At 40.8% G+C, this 25,055-nt stretch overlaps 1 protein-coding gene across 2 annotated transcripts in view; it reads right to left on the reverse strand.

Moving 5' to 3' along the window:
• Positions 1–1,360: 1,360 nt before the first annotated feature.
• gja10a (gap junction protein alpha 10 a) overlaps positions 1,361–25,055 on the reverse strand; it is a 56,148-nt gene continuing 32,453 nt past the window's right edge. For both annotated transcript variants that reach the window (XM_086094249.1, XM_086094250.1), the window contains exons 2-3: positions 5,427–6,890; positions 1,361–2,131 (exon numbers count right to left, since the gene is read on the reverse strand). In XM_086094249.1, the coding sequence (XP_085950375.1) occupies positions 2,093–2,131; positions 5,427–6,851 (1,464 nt within the window). In that variant the 5' untranslated portion in view covers positions 6,852–6,890 and the 3' untranslated portion in view covers positions 1,361–2,092. The remainder of the gene's footprint in view (positions 2,132–5,426; positions 6,891–25,055) is intronic.

Genomic DNA, 25,055 nt, shown 5'->3' on the forward strand with positions numbered 1-25,055 from the left:
CAAATAGTTGGTTATCCGTCCAGATTGTACCATGACCCTGAACAGGACAAACAGTAGTAGAATCGGTAAATAAAGAAGAGGGATGCACTACCTTCAATATATATTTTTTTACCAAAAACAAAAAAAAAGCTAAAACATTATGATACCTTAAATAATGAGACAAAGTGCAATTTATGCAGAAATTGCGTGGGAATGCTGAAAAGCTGAATGCTAAGATTTGAATGCATGTGCTTATGAAGTAAATTGAAAATTTTATTTGTAGTTAAATGACAAATTAATAAAAAAGAAAACTTGAACTGAAATCTGTCTATGGTGGGATTTAATCATTTCAGAGAAATTATAATAAATTTCCTGATATGATAGTCAGTTGATAATGGGAATGATTTTGACTCATATTTATTTAATTTTGACCAATTTGTTTCTCCATATAGATAGCAATGCCGTCATAACTTTCAAGGTCTGTTCCTGATCTTACAAAAATGAAATCAAATTGCACTTGATCAAATAATCAAAATGAAAAATCAAAAGTTTGTGCTTATAAAATAATAAGGTTAATGTTCTTCTCATGATTCTGTACTCTGAAAATGCCATCAATAGATTAATTGCCTGCTTTGAACTGGTTGGTATGATTTTATTGCCTTTCTGTTCTAATGAAACCAGTGAACTGATTGGCAACCACAGTCATGTATGTTTGTCTCATGTTTGCTATACAACTGACTCACATGTTGCCACCATCTATTTTCAATGAATTATTTAATTAAATTAGAAAAGAGTAAATCTGTCATACAGCAAAACACTTGCATGATCCTTTGGGTGCATTTATGTTCATATTGTGTTTTGATAAATGTTCTATGGGACAAGGCACTCCAACAAGCCCTGATAATAAATATATGATTTCTGAATAATTTGAGATTTATAGCTTAATTTATTTTACTGTGGTGTGCCATATCTATAAAAGTGTCATACCAGACGGCAGAACAGATTTCAATGGGAGCTGCTGATAGCATTGTAGTTATTGGTACAGGATGTTCGAGTCTCCAACACCTCTGAATGCAGCTCACACAATAATTCTGACACTCTTCAACTGTTATGGCTTCCCCTTGGTGGTGACAAACCCAGGTGGAATACAAGTAGAAATGAAGTACTTCTGAAGCTGAATTGTTTAGAATAGGCATGAATCTGGGTCCATTCTAGCTGCAAACAGCTTGACTTCTTTCTCGGATTGTGGCTTTGGAAATTTCTGGAAAACCTCAATTCAACTGACTTAAAACATATCTACCTGGAGAATTCAGCATACCTCTTTTTTTGTGGGTAAGAACTGTATGATAGACATGTAATTTCTGTGGCGTTGTTTCTAACTTTTTACAGTTCTAACATTTATTGTATTTGTAGATTTTTGTGGTACATTTTTACATGACCTTTTTTGAATACCTACAACATGACTGTTATATGCAGATTCAGCATTATTGATTTGCTTTTGTACCTCTGAATGTTCAAATACCACGTTTAGTTTAGATATTTTTAGTAAATGTGCAACATGTCACATTTCTTTGATATGAAAACTTTTTGGTCAAGGCAATTTTTTGTTGAAAAATAAAACAAAAAGCATGATAATTATATTGAAGTGTGTTTTTTGATTTCTTGTTCGAATGCCTTTGCCATTTGAGAAGCCATTAAAAGCATTTGGTTTCATAACTTATCATGACTCGACTGTATGTAAATGCTTATACACAATTATAAAGGGATTATAATAAAATCTCATTTAGAAAAAAAAAGTCCTTATTACAGAAGCTTTTAGGAATGTGCTTCATAATCCACAATGTATGTGTTGTTTTTTTGCTTGCTCAAAAAGTCAACAGAGAAAGAGTCTCCAGAAGAAGAAGAAAAAAACAATCCTGCTTCGTGGCCACATACAAGCAGTTTAAGGTGCTTTTTAATGAAAATAACAAACATGATTGACTCTTGTATGCTTTGAGAGCCAAGCAACATGAGCTGTGCATCGTTGTTGATGAATGAATCTTTGATACCCAGTTTGTGTTGTTGATGAGGTGTTGAACACAAATTCCGTGGTCAGGATGTTGACCCTGTCTTTTTACTTCTTCATGATAGATGAAATATCCAGAAACACACTCTAAGGAGGAAAACAGGACAGTTAGTGATTGTATAGACTCCCTGTAAAGAATCTTATACCTGTCTGAAAACCAATAAAAAAACATTTCAAATGTCAAGCCACACACTATATATATATATCTATACCTTATGGCATCTGGATTCATAAGCAAAATTGAGGCCATATGGTATTGCAATTAATGAGTGTATTGACAGTTTTAGTCACATCATATTGTAGCTGGAAACAAAATACTAACAGTGAACTATCTTCATAAACATCGTGTTGGAGGCTGTCCAAAGCAACATCCAAATCCAATATGGTTCTTTCTTTGAAACAAACTTTGAAACACAAGCTCTGATACTGATAATATCTGTGTGAGCCAAAATACCAAGTGCAAACCCTAATTCCAGCGAAGTTGGGAGATTGTGTAAAATGTATAAAAACAAAAAAACTGCAGTGATTTGAATATCATTTTCAACCTATATTCAATTGGATACACTACAAGATGTTTAATGTCCAAATTGATCAACTTTCTTTCCAAATATTCACCTTTCCTTTTACTGTAACAACACTCAATAAGTTTTTGTGAACTGAGGACACACATTTTTTAAAGGGACAGTAACATGAAAAATCTACTTTTTTGAGCTTTTAGCCATGTTAAAATGCTAATTTCCTCACCAAAAACATCACCCAAGTGGTGTTTTCCTCCATTCGCCCCTCTATGAGAAATTTTAGGTTATTCTGCTCTCCAAGCACCAGCCACTCCCAACTCGAGAAAACGAGCGGGTGCTCACTCTATGATGTCATTAGGTGTGGACCCGCACTGCCTCTGCGGACTAAACACACGCCCACTTTCTCTGAGCCCTCCATGCTCGCATGGTAGTGATAAGTAGCCTTTATCAGTAAACATTCTGTCCAGATAAATTCAAAGCAATCAATTATCCTTCACATTTCTAATGCCAAGTGTCCATCTCAAATTCCCAGAAAGGTTCCGTGGCTGACACTTGTGTAAACTACAAGTACAATTTCTGCGCTTTTAAAGCAAATTGAAAGAATGGTGTAGTGGTTAGTGTGCTCACCCTCTAAGCAAAATGTCCCAGGTTCGTGTTCCACTTGGTTTTTTCACTTGGTTTTTTTTCTCCTCTTGTTCCCCCCCCCCCCTCTTTCTCTTTCTCTCTCCTCCACTACAATTTCTTGCGGCAAGGAGCCGTTTTGTTTCAAATGTTTATTGACGAATTGAACATCCATCCAATTTCCACATTTAAAGAAGACGCGGTTGTATTGCAATGGCCATTCAAAGGACTGCTCGAACGCAGTGCTCCAGAGTTTTGAGGTGGTGTGCGCAGCAGCTAGCTCGAGCAAGAGGGCCACGGCAACCACACAGAGAGAGGTGGGGTTTTACTTAACCGGGCGTTTTACTTCCCCGTTAGAAAAATAGCCAGCAAAATACTTAATTCATTAAAAATTACATTGCCATGGTGTCAAAGGTAAGATTTATTCATTATATGCCTATAGTACAGAGATATAATACCTTTACGTTTATAGGTGGAACTATTTTTTTCTTGCTTGAGATTAAACAAGGTGTGGGCAAACTCAGTCCTCGGGGCCGAGTCCTGCAGGTTTTGGAGGTTTCACTCTTCCAACACAAGCCGATTCCAATCAACAGGATTGTTATCAGGGTTACGCAGAGCTTGCCGATGAGCTGATCATATACCAGCTGTGTTGGAGAAGGGAAACATCCAAAACCTGCAGGACTCTGGCCCTCGAGGACCGAGTTTGCCCACCACTGGATTAAACTGTCAACAGTCCAGGGTCTCGGTTATCGTATTTTCCGCTTCATAATGCGCCTGACATCTTCAGTGGCAGACAGATCTGGACCGCTGGCAGGTCAGTCTTGTACTCATACTCATTTAGTACGAAGCCACGCTGTTGTAGCTCGTGGATAATGTAGTTTAGCATTGCCGATATAAGCAGGGATATAAGCAGCATTAACACACCCATGGCCTCACAGATGCTGGCGTTTGAACTTTGTACTGACAATAACCTGGATGGACCTTTTTTTCCCCCTCTTTCGCCAGGAGGACATTAAGTCCATGATTTCTAAAAACAATTTGAAATGTGGACTCATCACACCACAGCACACTTTTCTTTACGTCAGATGGGCTAAGGCCCAGAATAGCTTGCGGTGTTCCTGTGTGTGGATCCGAAATTTCGCTTTGCAAAAAGTTTTAACTTGCTTGTACTGTACTGTACTGTACTGTACTGTACTGTACTGTACTGTACTGTACTGTACTGTACTGTACTGTACTGTACTGTACTGTACTGTACTGTGGCGGCACGGTGGATGACTGGTTAACATGTCCGCCTCCCAGTGCTGAGGGCGTGAGATTGAGTCCAGGCTTCGGCCTTCCTGGGTGGAGTTTGCATGTTCTCCCTGTGCCTGCGTGAGTTTTCTCCGGGTGCTCCGGTCTCCTCCCACATTCCAAAGACATGTATGGCAGGTTAATTGAACACTCTAAATTGTCCCTAGGTGTGATTTTGAGTGTGAATGGTTGTTTGTCTGTGTGGTATTTTTTTTTTTATCCCAGTGCTGCCTGAGTCACGGGCATTCAATGTTGGATTTCGGCCTTGCCGCTTACATGCAGATTTTTACCAGATTCCCTGAATGATATGGACCATGCATGATGACAGCCCTAAATTCCTTGCAATTGTATATTGAGAAACGTTTTCAAACTGTTAACTGACTATTAGCTCACGCAGTTGTTCTAAAAGTAGTGGCCCAACCTTTCTAAATACTGTAGTTTTTTGTTGTATTTGTTTTAGGCATTGCTCAACTTTTCCAGTCTTTTGTTGAAAATATGAGAGAACGTTTTTATCAGTCTGAAATTTAAATATCTTGTCTTTGTAAGGTTGTATTCAATTAAATAAAGGCTAACTCCCTCTGCCCCAGTCACAAGCTATGCCACTTCTTTATTCTTTTATGGTTAAATAAATTAATCTATCTTCCTGTATGTTAGTCTACATTTAAATTAACAGTTTTTTCACTATCTCCTTGATTCTTCACCTTTAATCTCTGTAAAAAATTAGTTCCATTTACAGACGTCTTTTTTTCATTCATAAAGAGTATACCAATTACCGCTAAAACCTTAAATAACAATAATTACAATTGGTCTTTATATTTTAAATATTGGGTTAAACAAAGAAAAAAAGAAGAAGAAAAAAAGAAGAAGGGAAAAAAAAGAAAGAAAACCCCCCCAAAAACAAACAAACAAAATATTGGGTTAAACATGCTGTACTTGTGGTCTTTGTTACTTGCCATTGACATTCTTCGCCCCGTAGCAGGCGGCATCATGAGCGTGTCCCCCTGCAGCGAGCCCAGTTCATCTGATTCTTCTGAGGAATGTAAGGAAGAACTTGTGGAATGACTGATTGATGACAAGCTTTCAGATGGTGGTCTGAACATGAAGCTGGTTTTTCTAGGTTTGGGTATAAGGACCTCACTCCCAACTGAGTCTCTGAGATCATCCTCAAGGTTGTCAGTAGAAGACGGTCGAATAGCGCTATTGCACAGAAGAACCTCTAAATGGCTGGCCTCAATATGTTCTCTCTGTTGGGTATTCTTGTGAGGGCTTGATGCAGTTCCCTCTGTTCTGGACATCAGAGATTCCAAACCATGATGGTTATCCACTATTGTTGTGAGTACCTCCGGACCTTGATGACTTTGGGAAATTACATAGTTGTGGGTCGATTGGTGTTGTATTCTGGGTTGGGGACAGATGCAGTTGGTTTGAATGTGCCCCAGATGAGCAATGCTGTTGTTCCTTGGAGTCTCATGGCTTGTTTTGAGCTCGGGGTAATGAGGAGGCTTGATTTCTTCTTCTGGTATTACGTTGAAGGTTTGAGTCAAAGGTCCATTGTTAGGTGACACATGACTCATCACACAATGATGTGACAATGATACCTTCCTCTTGGACTTGAAAATTAAACTGTCATCTTCCATGTATCGCTCTCCAGAGAGGGCCTTTTTGATTTTCCTGATGCCTAGGTGTGATATTTCCAGAATGTTGAGGAAAAGTGAGACACCAGCAATGGCTATCATGAAAACCATGAAGATGGTCTTCTCTGTTGGCCTAGAGATGTAACAGTCTACACTGTTGGGACAAGGCATCCTTTCACATTTATACAGCGGGTCAAGTTGAACACCGTAAAGAATGTATTGTCCAAGGATAAAGAACACTTCCACCACAGAGCGTGTAAGGATATGAATGATATAGGTTCTCAAGAGGGATCCTCGAAGAGGGGCCTTTTTTACTTTTCGCTGTTCATCCAGCTTCCTCAGCTCCCTCTCTATTCGTTTATGTTCATCCAATGCCAATTCTGCCTCATCTATCTCCTCCTTCAACTGTATCCGTTTCCTATGGCGCTCCTTCTCCAGTGCTCGGATGCAGTAAAGGGCATGGCCCATGTAGACCAGTGAGGGTGCAGAGACGAAGATGACCTGCAAGACCCAGAAGCGAATGAGCGAGATGGGGAAGGCACGATCATAGCAGACTGCCTTGCAACCTGGTTGGTCAGTATTGCAGACAAATTCAGACTGCTCATCATCCCATACATCCTCAGCAGCTGCCCCCAAGATCAGCATGCGGAAAATGAAGAGAATGGTGAGCCAGATCTTGCCCACAATGGTTGAATGAATGTGGACCTCTTCCAGGATGCTGCCCAGTAGGTTCCAGTCACCCATCGTCAGGTTCTCACCACTTTACTGCCACATGTCCTCAAGCTGAGGAGACAAAGGTTGGATATCTTAATTAGCCGTTATACAAATCCACTTAGTTAGGAGAATTGGTGCAATTTATCAAAGAATTGCTTGGTAGATGATAAATGGCAAGAAATTTGGCACATAGTCAGAACAGTCAGGGAAATAATTCTAGCCATTTGGCCATCGCAGATTTGACTACTGACCCAAATGGCAACCATTTTTCAAAATGGCCAAAGTAAGATTATATTCTTCGGCTTACAGTCCAGCTGCGCTTTTTGTATTGTTGGAAAATCGTTCTTTGTTTTCCCATTTTCATAATGTTGATTATCAAACTCAGACAATGAGATCGGTGAAATCAGGATTTATTTTTACATAAGCTTATGGACACATGAGATCGGCTGAACTCCGCCATTGTTCTCCCTCATGTGTGACTCTTGTTGCAAGCACTAGTACTCTTTCGTGACTTTTCAAACCCCTCCTCTGTCTTCTTCGGCCAATCCTCTCCTTCTCACAGTCACATGATACATCAATACACGTCACCAAACTTCCCCCTCTTTCATCCTTGTTCTTGTGGGAAGAGTGAAATACACAAACAGATAATACAACTTCAGCTCCTATCTTAGTCCACTCCAGATGTGGGTAAACAATCGGTCCCGGCACCTCCTGGACCAGGTAATTTATGGACAGACCTCTGCGTGCACTTCCAAACATTCCTGATACCTAGATAACTCAGAAACAACTTAGACATCTCTTTCCCAGAGAAGAGAACAATGGATTATAGATTGAATAACATATGAATTAACTGGTGTCTTATTATTACACAGCTCTAGCTAAAATCAAAACAGTTAAAATATAAATCGAAACAGTAAAACAATGTTAATAATGTTAACATTCCCTCAATTGGGCTCGAAAGAGCCCAAAATAAACATTTAAACATTTTTTTTAGAGGATCAACATGAGCATGATGTGACAGCGTTTGAAGATGTTTTCCCGCCTCGAAGCCATCTCTTGATGAAGTTCTTTGTTGAATGAAAAGAGTATCATGTTAGTTTTTTTTTCTTCTTTAAGGACCTCAGGGTAGACTGCCCAAGGTCCTTTTGTTTGTCACCGGGATTATTCTGCCCTCAAATGTGACTCTTCGTGTAATGATGCCTTTGGAGAGGGTCAGTTGATATGATTCAGCAAATGTTGTTTTCCCGGTCTGAGGTGGTGAGATTGATGAGCCTGGGATGGATCCGGCGGCCTTGTAGACCAGATGTGGAATGATGTCTCCCTCCTCTTTTGGACAGTTGAACTCCAGATAACCTCTCCCTCACCTCCTGGGATCCAGACCCTCTGGGTGCAAAACATTTTCACTTAGTCACTTATAACCATACATATTCTTTATTTGGAAAAGCATCTGGTAGTTTTTGTTAGTTGGGATTAGTAAATGTTATTTGATTAAGATCCGTAGGTCCTGTGCTGTTGGAACAGGTAAAGGTCTATTTGTGTGACATTGAAATAGAGCCCAGCCTTTGACTGAATTTAATGACATTCGCACATTCATTAATACAACAGAAAGAGCTTGTAAATATTTATTTTTCAAATGGGTTCCATCGTCTGATCAAATTTTTTCTAGGAAACCCATATAATAGTATGCAATGTTTTACCACGATATTTACTGTTTGAGATTTGCATGAATGTGCCTTTAGCCATCCTGAAAGGAATCATTTTACCAGCAAATCATATATAATCTCAACCCAAGAAGATCACGCCGGCCGGGTCGTGAACACAATGGGGAGAGTCTCATATATTCATACTATTCTATCTTTTGCAAACACTGGACTCCAAACATTACATTTTTCAATTGTTTCTGAGATAAAATGTATAATATAATTACCTTCATTTGGCGATATGCTTCATTATTGTCTCCTCTTCAAACGTACTTTTTTTTCACAGCTTGATTCTCCTCTGTGGATTTCAATTCAGACTGTGGATTATCACATTCAGAATCACCCAGTCAGTTGGGGTATAGACCGATACCCCGCAACCTTTTCATTTTTTAATCTACTAATTCGTCTACATTAATTCATTTCTTAAACATGAACTATCCTGTGTACAAACCCTCCTTTTGACAAAGATCCACTCTGATCTTTTCAAACACGTATGGTATTTCAAAGGGAGGACACACCAAGACTTCGTAGCTCATAAATAAGGAATACCAGACTATAGCTTTCCGCAAAAGACGTCGTAAATAACACAAGCCTTTAAATCAGGCGATTGTGAGGCAAACGAGAGAGAGCTTCAGGTCACAGCAATTAAAATGAGCACAAGCAGATACAATTTGAGACACTGGTATGTGAGGACTTTGGGGTCAGGGAAAAATAGAGTTAGCCACATTAATCTATTTCAGGTTACGAATTACACGAAATTTACAAATATCTACCTTCTCAACGGGTAAAATAAACGTATTATAATTAGAGCCGAAAATATCACAACACTCCTACTTTGAGCAAACCGTCAATTGTTCCCAAAATGCTAATCAACCCCACCTCTTCTACATAGTAGTGGGTCATATAACACACAACAGTAATACAAAAACCAGCAAACTTGCTGTTATTTGTTAAATTCCCATTGTACCAATTCAGAAACTGATGCTCCCAAGAAAATAGGCAAAAATTTAGTAGGCTAAACCCAATAATCATCAAGTAACGGAAAATATAGTAATTAAGATTGAAATAAATTTTACCAATCATCCTATTTCGAATTCACATATGTTGTTCTCAATTTCCTGAAATACCTTGCTATAGATCACATTTCCCCATCCGACACATTAAAATGCCTTGCATACAACCAGTTTACCATATCAATGACCGGAGGTGTCGCATCCCAGATGAGACCATAAGCTTTGAGTAGTCAATGTTCAGTCCTGGCCAGCAGATGGCATGGCGGCGGATGTTTCAGGCAATGTTCAAAGCAGGCATTGAGATGTTCACTGGAGTCAAAACAGCCGTAGGGGAGATGTCTCTGTAACGAGGCTTGTACACAGTCACTGGGCATTGTGGAATTGAGCACCATGATTGTCGGTAGGCACAGGGGAATGACTTTGCTGCGGCGTGAAGCTCTTTGACCTCTGCCACGTCCACCCAGACGCTGCAGATTGCTGTCTGCAATCGTGGACCCGATGACACATTTTGGCCCTCCCAGGAGCTCACCTGACCAATGAATGCACCCGCCTGATCCAATGCACTTCAATCGACAGACAGAGGAAGATGAGATCATAGCAAGATAGTTCACTTCCTGCTTTCTCAAAAATGTTTCAACTATACCATAGCTTGTTTTTTGGGAATGCCCTTCAAAATAGCTACTAGAAATACTTGCGAATACAATGTAGCAGCAGCTGGGGCGTATCCCGTTCGCAGGTTGTAACCAGTGAGGGCCTTCAAGCCCCCATCTGCTTTGGAACTTTAGCATCAGTTTCTGAAATGACACACTCAGAGAAAAAACAAATATTAAAAATTATTATTATTATTTCGTCTTTAAAAACATTTATTACTTCTCATTCAACTATCTTAAATCTAGCCACAGCTGTACAGATGTAGGTATAATTATGTTAACTCAATATAGCTTTATACAAAATGCTATTATTTTTTCATTTTTCTTTATTCATTTGCCGAGAAAAGAGAAAGTTAATAAGTTTATTTTCTGTATCAAAAGTAGTATAGTTTTAAAGACTTTCTATTCAGTCACTAAAAAAAACCTAATCTAATATTTTTCTACAAGAACTCAGCAATGTCCTTTAAATACTGTTGTTTTTTTTTATCATTCTTCTCTTACCCAGAAAAGAGAAAAACTTCCATCACGAGGACACATTATACTCTAACTCCTATCTCACACACACAAAGCCCCCCCCCCCCTTTTTTGAGACACAGGGGAGGGCGCGGAAAAAGAAAAAATCTTAGCATTATCACATCGCAAAACCTAGTTTACTACATTCCCATCCGAAAAACAAACGCCATTATCACACCAGTCTTATCTACTCAAAAACAACACCAAACATACAGTTAAAGATATTGAAGAAAAACAAATAAAATATCCATACACACATTTCTCATTCACAATCACACTCCCAGTTAAAACCCAATCCACCAGGGTAGCCCCCACCTTTTTTATCTAGGTCTTATACAATTACTCAACAATTCTCTCAACTTTTCAAACTTTTGCAGGCACTTACGCACACACTTTTTATTTATTTAAAGATAATAAACGGTTTTGTTCTGTCAATTCGTCGTCTGCAAATTTTGTAGCATTTGAACCGCAGTCTTGTATGGTGATTCAGTACACGGGTTTATAGCATCAAACATATTTTCCGTGAGCGGCTCAGCATACGCCAGCGGAGCTGTTAGCTTAGCATCAAAATCAGCCACTTTATCATCACCAGCTTCTATCATAGCCATCCGAGCGATTTTAACGGAACTGCCCAAAGCCAACATTCTAGCATTTCTCATCATTCGATCCACTGTTTTACAATTTCGTCTGACTCTTCTACCATTTAAAGAAAATACAAAAGTCTCTCGCACCATTTTGTCCAGCGATTGCCGTTTTTTTATGCATGCCAATTCCACCGCTTTTATCAAAGATACCAAGCAAACCGCAGATGTCAACGGTGAAAACCAACCTTTATCACAGCAAGCCATCATTCGATCAGTGAACAGTATTTTCATTTTTCGTCTATGTTTTTCGGGCATGGCTCCGACTGACCTCGGAAGCATTCTTAACTTGTACATCCAAGAATAAGTTCCGACTATGAACCGGAAGTACTAGTAGGTCAAACCATTCGGTGTCGCGGTCAAAACCGCCCTCCATTATTTATTTTAATTATTCACCTCTGTAGTTATTATTATATTCAAGTCGTATTAATATTTATCAATTCGGTGACGTCTCACTTGTAGTATGATAGTTCAATAGGTTAAATTTCTTCGACAACGTTATTCGTTCCTCACCTCAAAATAAACATTTTCATAAGAATAAACACAGACGACCACAAAAACGTACACACATAACAGACATTTAACACACATAAATAACGAATCACGTAATCTCTCGATCGATCAACAGCAGTAAAAACCCAAATCCACTGCGTCAACCTGTCCTCACTCTCATTACTGCTCAATTTTAGCAGGCGCGCATTTTAAAATAACTATCGCGTGCTATCGAATGCTCCCCAGTGGTAAAAAATAAACTCGCTGCGTCATCCTGACCTCTTATTACTGCTATATTTTAGCAGGCGCGCTATCATAATCTCTAGATTTCTTAGCGGCAGAAAACCCCCGCGTCTATCCGTATCCCTCTCAAAATTCATAAAATAACCATTATGATCTATCAATTGCTTTGCAGCGGAGAGACTCCCGTCCCAAAAACAAAATAAAATAAAATAAAACCGGTTGCTTCAACCTGTATGTCTAAAAATGCTTCTTCAGCTGCGCATAAACCAACATGACAGCACTTCCGTCAACAATGCTCGTCACCACGTACGTGTATAGTTCAATGTCGTAGTAAAAGCCAAACACAACGAAACGAACCAAACTCATAATTTTAACAATAGTAATACACCCATTCACTCAGACCTCATGTACAATTCAGTTAAATTTATCAGACGAAAACTGTCGCAGCGTTCTCGACAGACAGGACTTCCCTACGTGGATAAACATCTCCACTTACCGTAATTAATTAGTTAGGCGCCTAGAAAGTCCTGTCCGCCAAGAACCCAGCATCCGGTAACGGCTCTCGGCCTTCAGCGAACGCCATCAAACAGCGGGCGTCGCCAAACACCGAATGTCGTGGGTCACCATCTGTTGGAAAATCGTTCTTTGTTTTCCCGTGTTCATAATGTTGATTATCAAACTCAGACAATGAGATCGGTGAAATCAGGATTTATTTTTTACATAAGCTTATGGACACATGAGATCGGCTGAACTCCGCCATTGTTCTCCCTCATGTGTGACGCTCCTCTTGTTGCAAGCACTAGTACTCTTTCGTGACTTTTCAAACCCCTCCTCTGTCTTCTTCGGCCAATCCTCTCCTTCTCACAGTCACATGATACATCAATACACGTCACCAAACTTCCCCCTCTTTCATCCTTGTTCTTGTGGGAAGAGTGAAATACACAAACAGATAATAAAACTTCAGCTCCTATCTTAGTCCACTCCAGATGTGGGTAAACAATTGGTCCCGGCATCTCCTGGACCAGGTAATTTATGGACAGACCTCTGCGTGCACTTCCAAACATTCCTGATACATAGATAACTCAGAAACAACTTAGACATCTCTTTCCCAGAGAAGAGAACAATGGACTATAGATTGAATAACATATGAATTAACTGTTGTCTTACTATTACACAGCTCTAACTAAAATCAAAACGGTTAAAATATCAATCGAAGCAGTAAAACAATGTTAATAATGTTACAGTATCAAAACATGTTTTCTGTCCCAAATATTACAATAAAGCCAATGTTAGAGGCGTATTAAGTCAGCAAAATGCAGCTTGTTCAATCTTCGATTCTTTTATTCCAGGGGCATGGAGTGTTGCCAAAATAACTCAGTTGCTATTTTATTGGTCATTCTTTACTGCCAGAATCCTGAAAAATAACAATGTTAACTTTATATTAATAAACATTTTTGCTTTCGTTAGTTTTGTAAATGGTGGAAAATTGCGTTGTTGTTTTTTACGATAGTCTTTTTGCGAAAAGTAATAAGGTGCAGGTTTATCCTCTTTTCTGTAACTTACAACAGTAGTGCTGATTGCTGAGCATAACAGGATAAAATCAATCTCGGTCGCATTATCCGCCACACAGACACAAGCCAGTACAGTGGCGTCACACAATGCACCTGGCGCTCCAGCCATCCACGCAGGGACCAATGTCCTTTAGCCCACCCGCCTGCTAGGTCTGGAGCTCCAACCGGGTTACCAGGGATTGGTGTCTCGCCTGAGGCCCAGTTTCAGCAAGTCCTATTTGGTGCCTTTTGTGCGGCCTTCTTTTACTCACGCCCGCATGCTAAATCTGGAGCTCCACATAGACAATGCTCCACCCGCGGCCCGCTCCAAGTAGCCTGAAAAGGTGCCTGGTGCCTTCTTATGGGCCAATGGTCAAATCTGCGACGACCCTATACCTGAATCTTTTCTATAGGGCTTGTTCTGTTTAAACCGAATTTCAAGCTTTTATCATTATATTAGCATTTTTTTCACACATCTTCCAAAGTCCACAGTGACCTCTAAAAGTCAGTCTTTGTATGATTGCACATACCATTTAGCACTCTCATCAAAACATTCACATATTCATATTGTACCCTAACTCTTGAAGTCACACACTTGAACGCCTACTTGTTAAAATACAATAATGTACTAACCACAGGCTAGGCAGAGATCATCCAGGTGAGGAAAACATATAAGTGACTGACAGTTTAGCTTTTTCTTCCAGGTATTTACAACCACATTTGATACACAGTCTAAAAGTATGATGTTTGTTTTAAGGCAGGGGTAGGCAACACTGATCCTCAAGAACCAGAGTCCTGCGTATTTTAGGTGTCTCCTCCCTCCAACACAGTTGATTCAAATGATCAGCTCATCAGCAAAGCTGATAATGATCTTCACCTGTGTTGGAGGAGGGACACATCTAAAACACGCAGGACTCTTGAGGACCCCGGCTGCCTGCCCCTGTTTTAGGGAATTACTATCTTCTTTAGTAAGACTATCCATCCATCCTTTTTCTACCGCTTATCTGGTAGCTTTAGCAGGGAGGCCCAGACTTCCCTCTCCCAAGCCACTTCTTCCAGCTCCTCCGGCGGGATCCCAAGGCGTTCTCAGGCCAGCCGAGAGACATAGTCTCTCCAGCATGTCCTGGGTCGTCCTCGGGGCCTCCCACCAGTGGGACATGCCCGGAACACCTCTCCAGGGAGGCATCCAGGAGGCATCCAAACCAGATGTCCGAGCCACCTCAGTTGGCTCACCTCAACGTGGAGGAGCAGCGGCTCTACTCTGAGTCCTACCGGATAACTGAGCTTCACTGAGCCTGGACACCCTGCAGGGAAAACTAATTCCGACCACTTTATCCAGGATCTTGTTCTTAACCAACAGGTCATGACCATATGTGATGGTAGGAATGTAGACCGACCGGTAAATCGAGAGCTACGCCTTTCGGCTCAGCTCCTTCTTCACCACAACGGACTTATAAAGAGTGCCCCCGCCCGGTTGGGGAGGGCCCCGCTGGTCGCTCCTCTTAACTCACTACACTAGGTTTGCACAATACACTTTTATAGTCATATAGGGCACATAACACACTTTGGGGGGGGGGGGGGGTGGAAACACCGTCTTCACCCTACAACTCCCCTCCAATTTTAATGCACCACACAGCTGGGGGGGGATGGCTTGTGGGGGTGCCATCGGTTGGGGACCGCGGTATAGAGCAGTGCTGCGGTCCCCTATCCGTGTCCCCGCCCCCCCCCCCCTATCTATTTTTAATGCACCCCACACACACACACACACACTTGTATATACACTGGGTGGGGTCACATTCACGGTTTAGAGGTAGAGTTCACCAGTCGGCGAGCTGGCGGACTCAGTAACAGGGGTTAACTTTCACAAAGAACGCTGGGGTGACGACCGGGGCCTTCCCCCGCTGGGCCTAGGGTTCGGGGGTGTCGGCCGTCCTCGGGTGCCCCCATCTCCCCTTCTGCCCCCGGTGTTCCGTCCCTCCACGCGGCGGGGGGTGGGGTGGTGCGCGGCTGCCCTCTCCGCTCCGCTGTCCGGCCCCGCTTCGGCGCCGGTGCCTGGGTGCGGGGGGTCCCCGGGGGCTGGGGGGTGCCTGGGGGATTGGGGACCTGGGGGCGGCTGGGTTGGGGTGGATGGCGGGGGTGGGTGGGGGGCGGGGGTTGGGGGCCGGTGGGGTGCCTGGCGGGCCTGCAGTGCCCTGTCCTGCTGCGTTGGGTCGGGGGCGCGGGCCGTGTTGGGGTGGGGGGGGGGCGCTCCTGCTCCTAGGTTTGCTCTCCGACCGGTGGCCCTGGCGGGGCCCGGGGGTCGTCCTTTGGCGCTGCCGCGGCCTGGGGGGCCCTGAGGTGTTGTGCTTGCTCTGTCCTGGCAGGGATCGACGGCTCCCCTCTTTGGTGGAGATTTTCATGCATGCCAGATCCACCACACCAGCATCTATCGAAACTCAGACACAATCTGCTTCCTCCTCAGGTCATTGAATCGGTGGAGGCTGGTGTCTGTGGATCTCACTCGGCTTCGTCTGTCCTTCCTTCCTTTCCTCAGTCTCTCCTTCGGTCTCTTGAGGTCTCCCTGATTTTTTTATTTTTTTTGGGATTTGTTGGAATTTAGATGTTTCTGGGGTTGGGGAAGAATTCTGGTGGGTGGCCCGGTGGGTGGTGTCTGGTCGGTGCTGGATTTCACCTTCCTTGGTTTTCTTTGGTCCCCTCGGGTCTCCTGACGGCGGTGTTCGGTTTAGGTGAACGGTATGGGATTTTTTCTAATAGGTTTTTGGTGAGCTAACAAATACACGCACGCACGCACATACACATACTCACCCACATACAAAAAAAATATATATATATATATATATTATTAAAAAAAATATATATATTTTTTTTTAAATAAATAAATAAATAAAATAAAGAGCAATGATGATGACATTACCGAATGAACAATACTGAGCTCTTTAAAAAAAAAAAAAAAAAAATAATAATAATAATAATAAATACATAAATAAATAAAATAAAATAAAGAGTCTGCATCACAGCAGATGCTGCACCGATCTGCCTGTTGATCTCCTGTTCCAGGGTTGGCACTGGGTCATGAAACCTTTTAGCCAATGTGGCAACACAGTATAAAAATCTCCTAGCCACATTTGAGTGTAGCTAGACGAGCTAGTGGTAAACATGGACAAAGTTCTTATAAATAAAAGTGGCAACTGCGCCAAATCGCCACAGATGAAAGAAATGAGAGCACTTATATACTGTTCCTTGGTTGCATCAGCTCGTCACTGTTTTAGCCCAAAGCAAAAACAAACAAACAAAAAAATCGGGACCATTGAGAGGGTGTGAACAAGTTTCCCAAAATACCTCAGAAATTCTGTACTAAACTGATCTTAGTCTTTGCACGTTTTTTTTTCTTCCAAAATATTTAATGTCTTTACAAAATTAAAATAAATCTTAGATGCTCAGGTTATTTAATGTTTAGGGAAAAATAATGTTTAACATTTATTGGAGTATGATTTTCATTCAATATTCTCAATAAATCCAAATGTAATCATTACTTAAGTACACATTTATTTATTCATTTAAGTACAGTGTTAATGTTTGAACTGTGCATAACATTGCAGTGGCCTACAATAATAAATACAAGTGTATTTTAGGAATAAAACATCTCGTTTTCAAAAACACTTTGGTCCACTATGCTATTGTATTAAGATGCTGATCTAAATGGTGGAACTTGTAGAGTGGCATTTTTTGTCTGTATACCCCTATATATTGCACATGCAATTTTATCAATACATAGAGTAACGTTTTGTCATGATTACTGCATTATTACATTCAACTGCAGTTGCAACTGAAGACGACAATTACGTCACGTAAATCAGTGCTGAGTTTATATATGTGCAAATGTGCACACTTGACGACACATGAAAATGAATCGGGTTACGAAACACAGTCTAGTGTCCACGTACCTGTAATGCTCTTTTACCTTTGTGCACATTACCCGGTCCCTCTGCGAACTTGTCCGACTTCCCGCTCGTGAAAACATCTGATTAACCTTCTTTTACACACTTAACCAAAAATGTTAGCATATTCCCCCTGTCAAAGCCAGGCGACGTTGCTAAACCACGAAGATTTGACGAGGGTTCGCGTCCCTGACTGGTTAAATAATTTGTCTGCCATGTCACCATGTGAGTGGGCCCGGAGGTAATTCACAGTTGTTTTATGCGACTTGGGGGCAATATAGTTACGTTTTGGTGCAGAAACAGACACAATATTGGCGTTTTCATCCTTCCTCAGGTCGCTACAGAACTTCTTGCTTGCCATTGTTGCTAATGCTCGCTAGCATCAGCATGCTGCAACTGGCAGATGTAAACAATGCCGTCATTGGCCTTGGAGCGATGTTGATTATACTGTAACCAATCATGTGCGTCACTGGCTGCATCAAGGATCGTGGGATTACTGTATGCAATTTGCATACGGCCATGTTGTTATTTTTTGCGTACCGACACTTACGACTGGTATAGCAATATTCCTCCAGTGCAATTTTAACGGAGAAATTGGCCGCGCCAATGTGGGGTGCGTGGGGAATATTTACTGATCCTCATCCTAACCGCTTTACACTCGGCTGCAAACCGCTCCAGTGTGGGTTGGAGATCACAGTTTGAAGAAGCCAACAGCACCACATAATTTGCAAAAAGCAGAGATGCAACGCTGAGGCCACCAAACTGGACCCACTCAATGCTTCTGCTGCGCCTAGAAATTCTGTCCATCAAGGTTATGAAAATAATCGGTGACAATGGGCAACCTTGGCAGAGTCCTACAGTGGACCAAGGTCTATATTCGAAGAGGGACAGCTACTTGGTCCAAACAACATCACTTCTGTATTGTGTTCATTCAAACTCAAGCAATTAAGAGAAAGCCAGGATTTAATATAATTTAAACAGTTAGTGAGTTGTTGGATTGTACTGTTATATGCTAAGGGAAAATAGATCTGGGAATCAGCATAAAAATGAAATGAAATACCATGTTTCCTAAAAACAGAACCAAGGGGCAGTAAATAAGGCCTTCATGATGTTACAACACAAAGTATGTTAGTTCTTGTGAAACGGTGTTGTCGAACGGTGTTGTCGTGGCAACACACTGTTCGCCAAGAACGCAACGCTGATTTTGAGGGCCTAAACATGCATGAAAACTAATGAAACTTGGCACACACATATCGCCTGGCAAAATGAGCAATATATCATAGTGTATTGTGCGATTTTTAACTGAATGAGCCTCTAGGGCCCGAATTTATATTAATTCTTATTTTTTTAACAAATTAGCCTCAATAGTACATTTCAGCAAAAAATATGAAATTTTGGAGGTATATGAAGATGTCCAAGAACTACAAAAAACTCTTAGAGCCATATGCTAAAATGAGCAGGAAGTGAACTATGATTTATTTTTAATGTCAAATTTTGGTTAGTTTTTGCCCATTTACAGGGGTCATACTCTTGCCCACTTCTCCGAGACATTTCATCTGATTGACAAACTTGGCCTGTACCATGTCAAGACCTAGGACAACAACAGGGCAAAAATACTGTATGTCGCGGGCGGGGTATAAAATTTTGCATTTCATATTTCCTTCGCCACGAAAGAGGAAAAGCATCTGCACAAGCTCCAAAAAATACGCAACTACAGATGCATATTAAAAGCCATGGCCTGAAGACATCTATATGATAATACATACATCGGATAGACATTGCTACCTAGTCGTGACAAGAAATGTAAATTTTTATCTGCTACACCGAGCCCGTTGAACGGATCCAATTGTCAGAAAAGCAAAGAGATGTTGATCATGCCTCAGACTGAATATTGTCACTTTTTTGCCAAAGGACATGGTCATTACAGAGCCACAAAGTCGGATGATTCACAGTGACAATAAAAGCTGCTGTAACTTGACCCAGATGATCTGATCTTCTCAAAATTTCACACATTTGATGAGAGTCCAGGCCTGAAGACATCTATAAACTTATTTTTAACCATTGTGGAGGTGCTGTGAAATTCTGTTGCTGTGGAAACACATTTACATGGAGCCTTTTTAGTTATTCTGATTGGAATCATTCCGAATGAAGATCTGTGGTCACCTGTTTACATGTGACATGATCCATTCCGATCTGCTGTTTACATGCTCAGATCAACCCTGCGGAAGCCATGCGATACACGAACATCGATCACGTTATTTATAAAGATGGAGCTCATTTGTCATTAAGCACAGTAATTGTGATAGTTTTAACGCTTTTATTGAAGCAACATCTTGATAAAAACAAGTTGTAAATACTTTTACTCAATTTAATGTAAACCCAACTATTGTTTGTGTTAGAATAAATGTACATTTTTCCCCCAAAAAAATTAAAACAAATAAAAAATTAAAAGAATAAATGTACATAAGTTATTCCATATTTACTCTTATAGTATTGCAAAGCATGACTCATTCTCTTGCAGCTGCAAAACAGGAACTGTGCCCTTATCATAAGATAAGGACTGTAAAACACAATTCATTAATCCATATGGAGATGTATGTAAAAATAGGCATGAATAGAAAGAAATACAGATGTGTATTGCCAAAGATTTGAAAATGTGTTGGTAGTATTATAATAGTATGATATGTTGACTGTACAGAATTCAAAGATCTGGAATGGCAGAATAAGAAATATATATTTAAAAAAAGAGTTTTTAAAAAAAAAAGTTTTTACCATAACAACATAAGTCATTAATCACTACTGTCTCTCTTCGACTAGCCATGTTGAATTTACTTCATCTCTGTCCACCGCTAATGTTTACTACTGGCTTCTGCACGTCACTTCTTTGACCTTATCGCACTGACACACACACAAAAAAGAAGTGAAAAGGTTTTTTTCAGAAACCTGACTGTCTTATTTTGCCACAGAAGAATGAATTATGAAATGTTGTGTTTGCCATTTTTGAAATGTTGACTCCATGAAGTGTCATGAAAATGTTCCATTGCAGTGGCAGATTCTCCACTTAACTTTCATGTGTGTGCACATTTTGACAGTTGTCAGCTAGGTAACATTTCTTTTGATGTGTTCATCTGTACGTGTTTGCATTTGATTGAAGTTTGAACTTAGAATCTAATTTAATCTGATCATTCTTAACCAAAAATCAACCCAAGGCTGGTAAAGTTCTGCCCTAGTTTCTGTGTAACTCAATACCGGACCCCCTGGTTGGTAGGCAAGCTTCCTGCTTGTACATTCCTCTTTGTTTTTTTCCCCTCTGACTCTTCTCCTTCACACTGCTGGTTCCTGGCTTCGGCTCCCCTGCTCCGTGTCCGTCCATGCTTCATCTGGTTCTGCCGAGGGCTAGTACACGACGACCCTTGCCATCGCACAGCGACAGGTTTTGGGTCCCTGCAAAGGCTAAACGGATCGCAGCGCTAACAGCGGTGTTCTGAGGCCCCCAACCAAAAAGGCCTCTCCACAGCCAACAGACCTTTCCCCGCCGTGAGGCTCAGCTGCCAAGCCGGACTCTTACTCTCTCTCTCTTCATCTTTTTCTTCAAACAACGGCTTGGCGACCCTCCAATCCAGGCTTTCCGCGTCTCGGACCAACACCAGACCATTTGTAAGTCTAAATTCGCAGACATTAACCAGATTGTACAATTTGTTGCCTCCAAGGTAAAATGTGGGTCCCATGTTGGTTTGATTAGGAAATCCATCACCTCGTTTAAGACTGTTTCTCCTTTCCTGTTTTTGTCTTTCTTTCTTTTTTTTTTATTATTTTATCATTTTAGTTCTTTTTTATTATTATTGCATAACACAGTAGTTAGAGTTTTGTTTCTTTTAAGTTCCAAGTAGATTGATTCAAAATGTATTTAAATATTAAATCTGAGTCTCCTTCAATTAATGAGTGAATTGATTATTAATTCAATAATTAACAATTAATTATTTAATAATTAATTGGACCGATTTCCCTTACACCCCTGTCTGTCTGGTCATGTTTGCCCCGCCTCAGAACTGCGCTTCATTGCGAATAGATTCACTCGCTGGTAAAGCGATGAGTCTGGCTTCCAGCCGAGCCCGGTTGTACGATTCACTTAGATCTACAAAAAGTTGGAGGCATATGAAACAGTCCAAGACCTACAAAACAAAGTATGTTGGGATCAATTAAGTTAAATCCAACAGGAAGATTTTCACTTTCACATAGATCTACAAAAATTTGGAGGCATATGAAACAGTCCAAGACCTACAAAAAAAAAGTATGTTGGGAGCAATAAGTTAAATCCAACTGGAAGATTTTAGATTTACTTTCAAATTTTGCCCCATTTTTGGCCTATTATAGGGGTCACATTTTAAACAACTCCTCCAAAAGATTTTATCTGATTGACTTGAATCTATGGGTGTTCCCTCTAAAGATGAAAAGTTTAAGTTTTACTTTGCCACATGCTGTTGCTTTGCCAAGAAACAGTACGCTAATTTGTGAGGTCTAAACATGAATGAAATTTTGAATTCAGGACAGGCACAAAACAAAAAATACATATGTAAAGGTTTAGTCTGCCATTTTCAAAAAAATTAAATTCCAATTTGCCAGTACCCTGTTGACAGTCTTCTGCTCTAATTTAATTATAACTGTTTTGATTTTAGTTATAACTGTTTAGATTTAGTCATAACTGCTTTAACCTCCCCAGTAAAGCTTGATGAGTGTAATAATGTGACGGAACGTTTGAAGATTCTTCCTTCCTTTTCCCACGTAATTAGCCATCTGTTTTGGGGGATTCCTTTGTAAAGTTGTATTTGCTGCAAAGGTGCCAGGTTGTCTCAGACCTACTATATTTCCACATCAATCGGCCATCTGTCAATGTGCCAGGTTGTCTGAGACCTACTATATTTCCACATCAATCGGCCATCTGTCAATGTGTATTGAGTACTGTCTATCTTGGGACTTAAGGGCAGCACTGAGGAGGAAGGGGAGGGGTTTTGGGGGAACCGCTATGCTGAAAGTATAAGAACGACTACAAGTGGGAGGGATCGACACACTGGCAAGGGGAACTTCAGCGTTTTGTCTGTAACTTGTCTGTGTCCAGAAATTTCTGTAAAATAAATCCTTCGAAGGACCTCTTCACCGATCTCCAGTCTGTATTCAGAAAATCAACATTACGAACACGCGGAAAACTTAAGGATCGTTTTCTAACAACCCCAATGTGCAAATACCCCAAAGTGGCCCGGGCTGTGAGGGCCCTTACAGTTTTAATTATTATTATTATTATTATTATTGTTGTTGTTGTTGTACACAAATTTTTGCTCCATGTATAGCACTTTGGATGAAGTGGAGGTTGTTTTAAAATGCTCTATTAATCAAGTTGTTGAATTGAGCTGTTCCCCTCACTCATTAATTAATTAATTAATTTATTTATTTATTAATAAATGTACATGTTTCCTCTTTTTCCCCCAGTCCATATCGGGTGAGCTTGATACGAGTGAAAGAAAGTTAAATAAGTTACAGGTTGCTCAAAATAGAGCAGCAAGAATTGTGTTGGGTTGCCCATATTGAACAAATGTGATAACAATGCATGATTGGCTTGGCTTGGTTAACAGTGTAACGAATATTGCCCGTCACCCTCAATTATTTTCATTTTATGTGCCTTTTTAAACATTTCCCCCTGGGGAATGTGTGTGCGTGTCTTAACTCTGTGTTTTCAGTTCAAAAGGACTCTTTGAGTTTCCCCCCAGCAGGGACTGGACTTCGTTTTATAACCCCCAGAAAACGCATACCACAGATCCGACAGACCTGAAATCCTGTCTGATAAGCAGTCCCCAGACCATCTTTTATGGTCTGACCTATCCACAGGAATTAGCCATGTGTGTGTGTTTTTTTTTAAACAATGCCCCTTAGAAGTTGTATGGTACAACAGTGCCGTCCAGCGGTCACTATCGGTTATCCCAAGAATCCTGCCGCTCCTAATTAATCTGAAGTCTACATAATTCAGGACATACACGGACTCTATGTACTTGACTGACATCAAGTAACTCCTGTTGTTTATCCTTGTACACAACCTGTATGTATATCTCAAATGAATGATGTGTGTAATTTCTGTAGCCACCTAAGTTTAGTTAATTAGTAAATTTAGCGGATTAAATAACTTTATGATCGCGGTAATGTTTGAAATGTGTTCAGAATGATAAATGAAGCATCTGGCTTGTCAATTCTGATCAAAAAATGATCAAATACTATCCCAAAAGCTTGGTCTCAGTCAACCAAGTCTAATTCATGCGCACGGAAGGGCCGAGACTACCTGGCCCCCTTTGACTATGGCTCCGCCCCCTGCTGACACAGTTTTAAAGATAGCGCGCGAAGGAATTTCTCTCTCTTTTCCTGGAACTCTTTTCCTGAACTCTCCTCCGCCCTATGAACTGCTCAAGGACTCTCCCGTTCCTGCAACTCCTCCACCCTCTCTCCACCTCACGTCTAGCCCCATGAACTTTTCATGATAATCACGAGAAACGTGGTCGCTGAGGGTGATCGCTTATTCCTTCGAGCCACAATGAGCGTCCCAAAGCGCGCATCAAGCAAGGAGTGCAAACATCCCGCGCGTCCCCAAAGCGCACGTGTCTGTTTCTGCCATGAGTCACAAGGACCTGCGCGCTGCCTCCACGCCGCGCGTGCACCACGCCACCAACCGGAGACTCCCGGGCAGCATTCCAGCTGGACGTGCGCCAGCCAAGGGGTGCAGCATTCCAGCATTCAACCGAGGATCGACGCTCGAGTCTCTCTCTCTCTCTCTCTCGCTCTCCCGTGCGACTGCACCAGTCCGTGAGTTGCGCCTGCATTGCAATCCGACCATATACTACTGGTGCAACACTTTTATTCAAACATAAAAGTATTGACAGGTCAAACGTTTTCCATCTTCATCCCCCATCTACCTTTTTCATCTACCCTTTTTTTTTTTTATCTTAGTTAGTTAGGTTGCAAGTTTTCTTTTTCTTTTTGATTCACATTTGTATTCCGTTTCATTAATAGGTTAGGCTGTGACTGATATATGTGTGTTTACTAAATAAATTTGTTGTCTAGAAATTCAATTTCTGCCGAATCATTTGTGTTTACTGAGTGGATTAGTAATTCTCTTATGAAACCAAAGAACTCCATGATTAACTAAAGTAGCAACTTCAGATTATGAATACTTGATAATAGGATTTTTATCGTTTATTTTGCTCCTACAAACAAGCAAAGTCAACGTGGTGCCCCCGAGGTTGCTAGAGGAAATTACAACCCCCCTCAGTACCGTCTAAATTTCTCATAAACCATTACAGCAACCCAAATAATCGCTACAACAGTTACAACAGCAGATTTACGTATTTCTTTATAAAATTTATTAGGAATATTATTTTAACAAAAATGCCAGAAATTATTGATTCATAATTATATAATTAATTAATTATAATATATGTGTTATGGAAAAGGTTC

This window comes from Leptonotus elevatus, chromosome 14, assembly GCF_054856555.1.
Source record: "Leptonotus elevatus isolate MCC_2025b chromosome 14, RoL_Lele_1.0, whole genome shotgun sequence".
Classification (NCBI taxonomy): domain Eukaryota; kingdom Metazoa; phylum Chordata; class Actinopteri; order Syngnathiformes; family Syngnathidae; genus Leptonotus; species Leptonotus elevatus.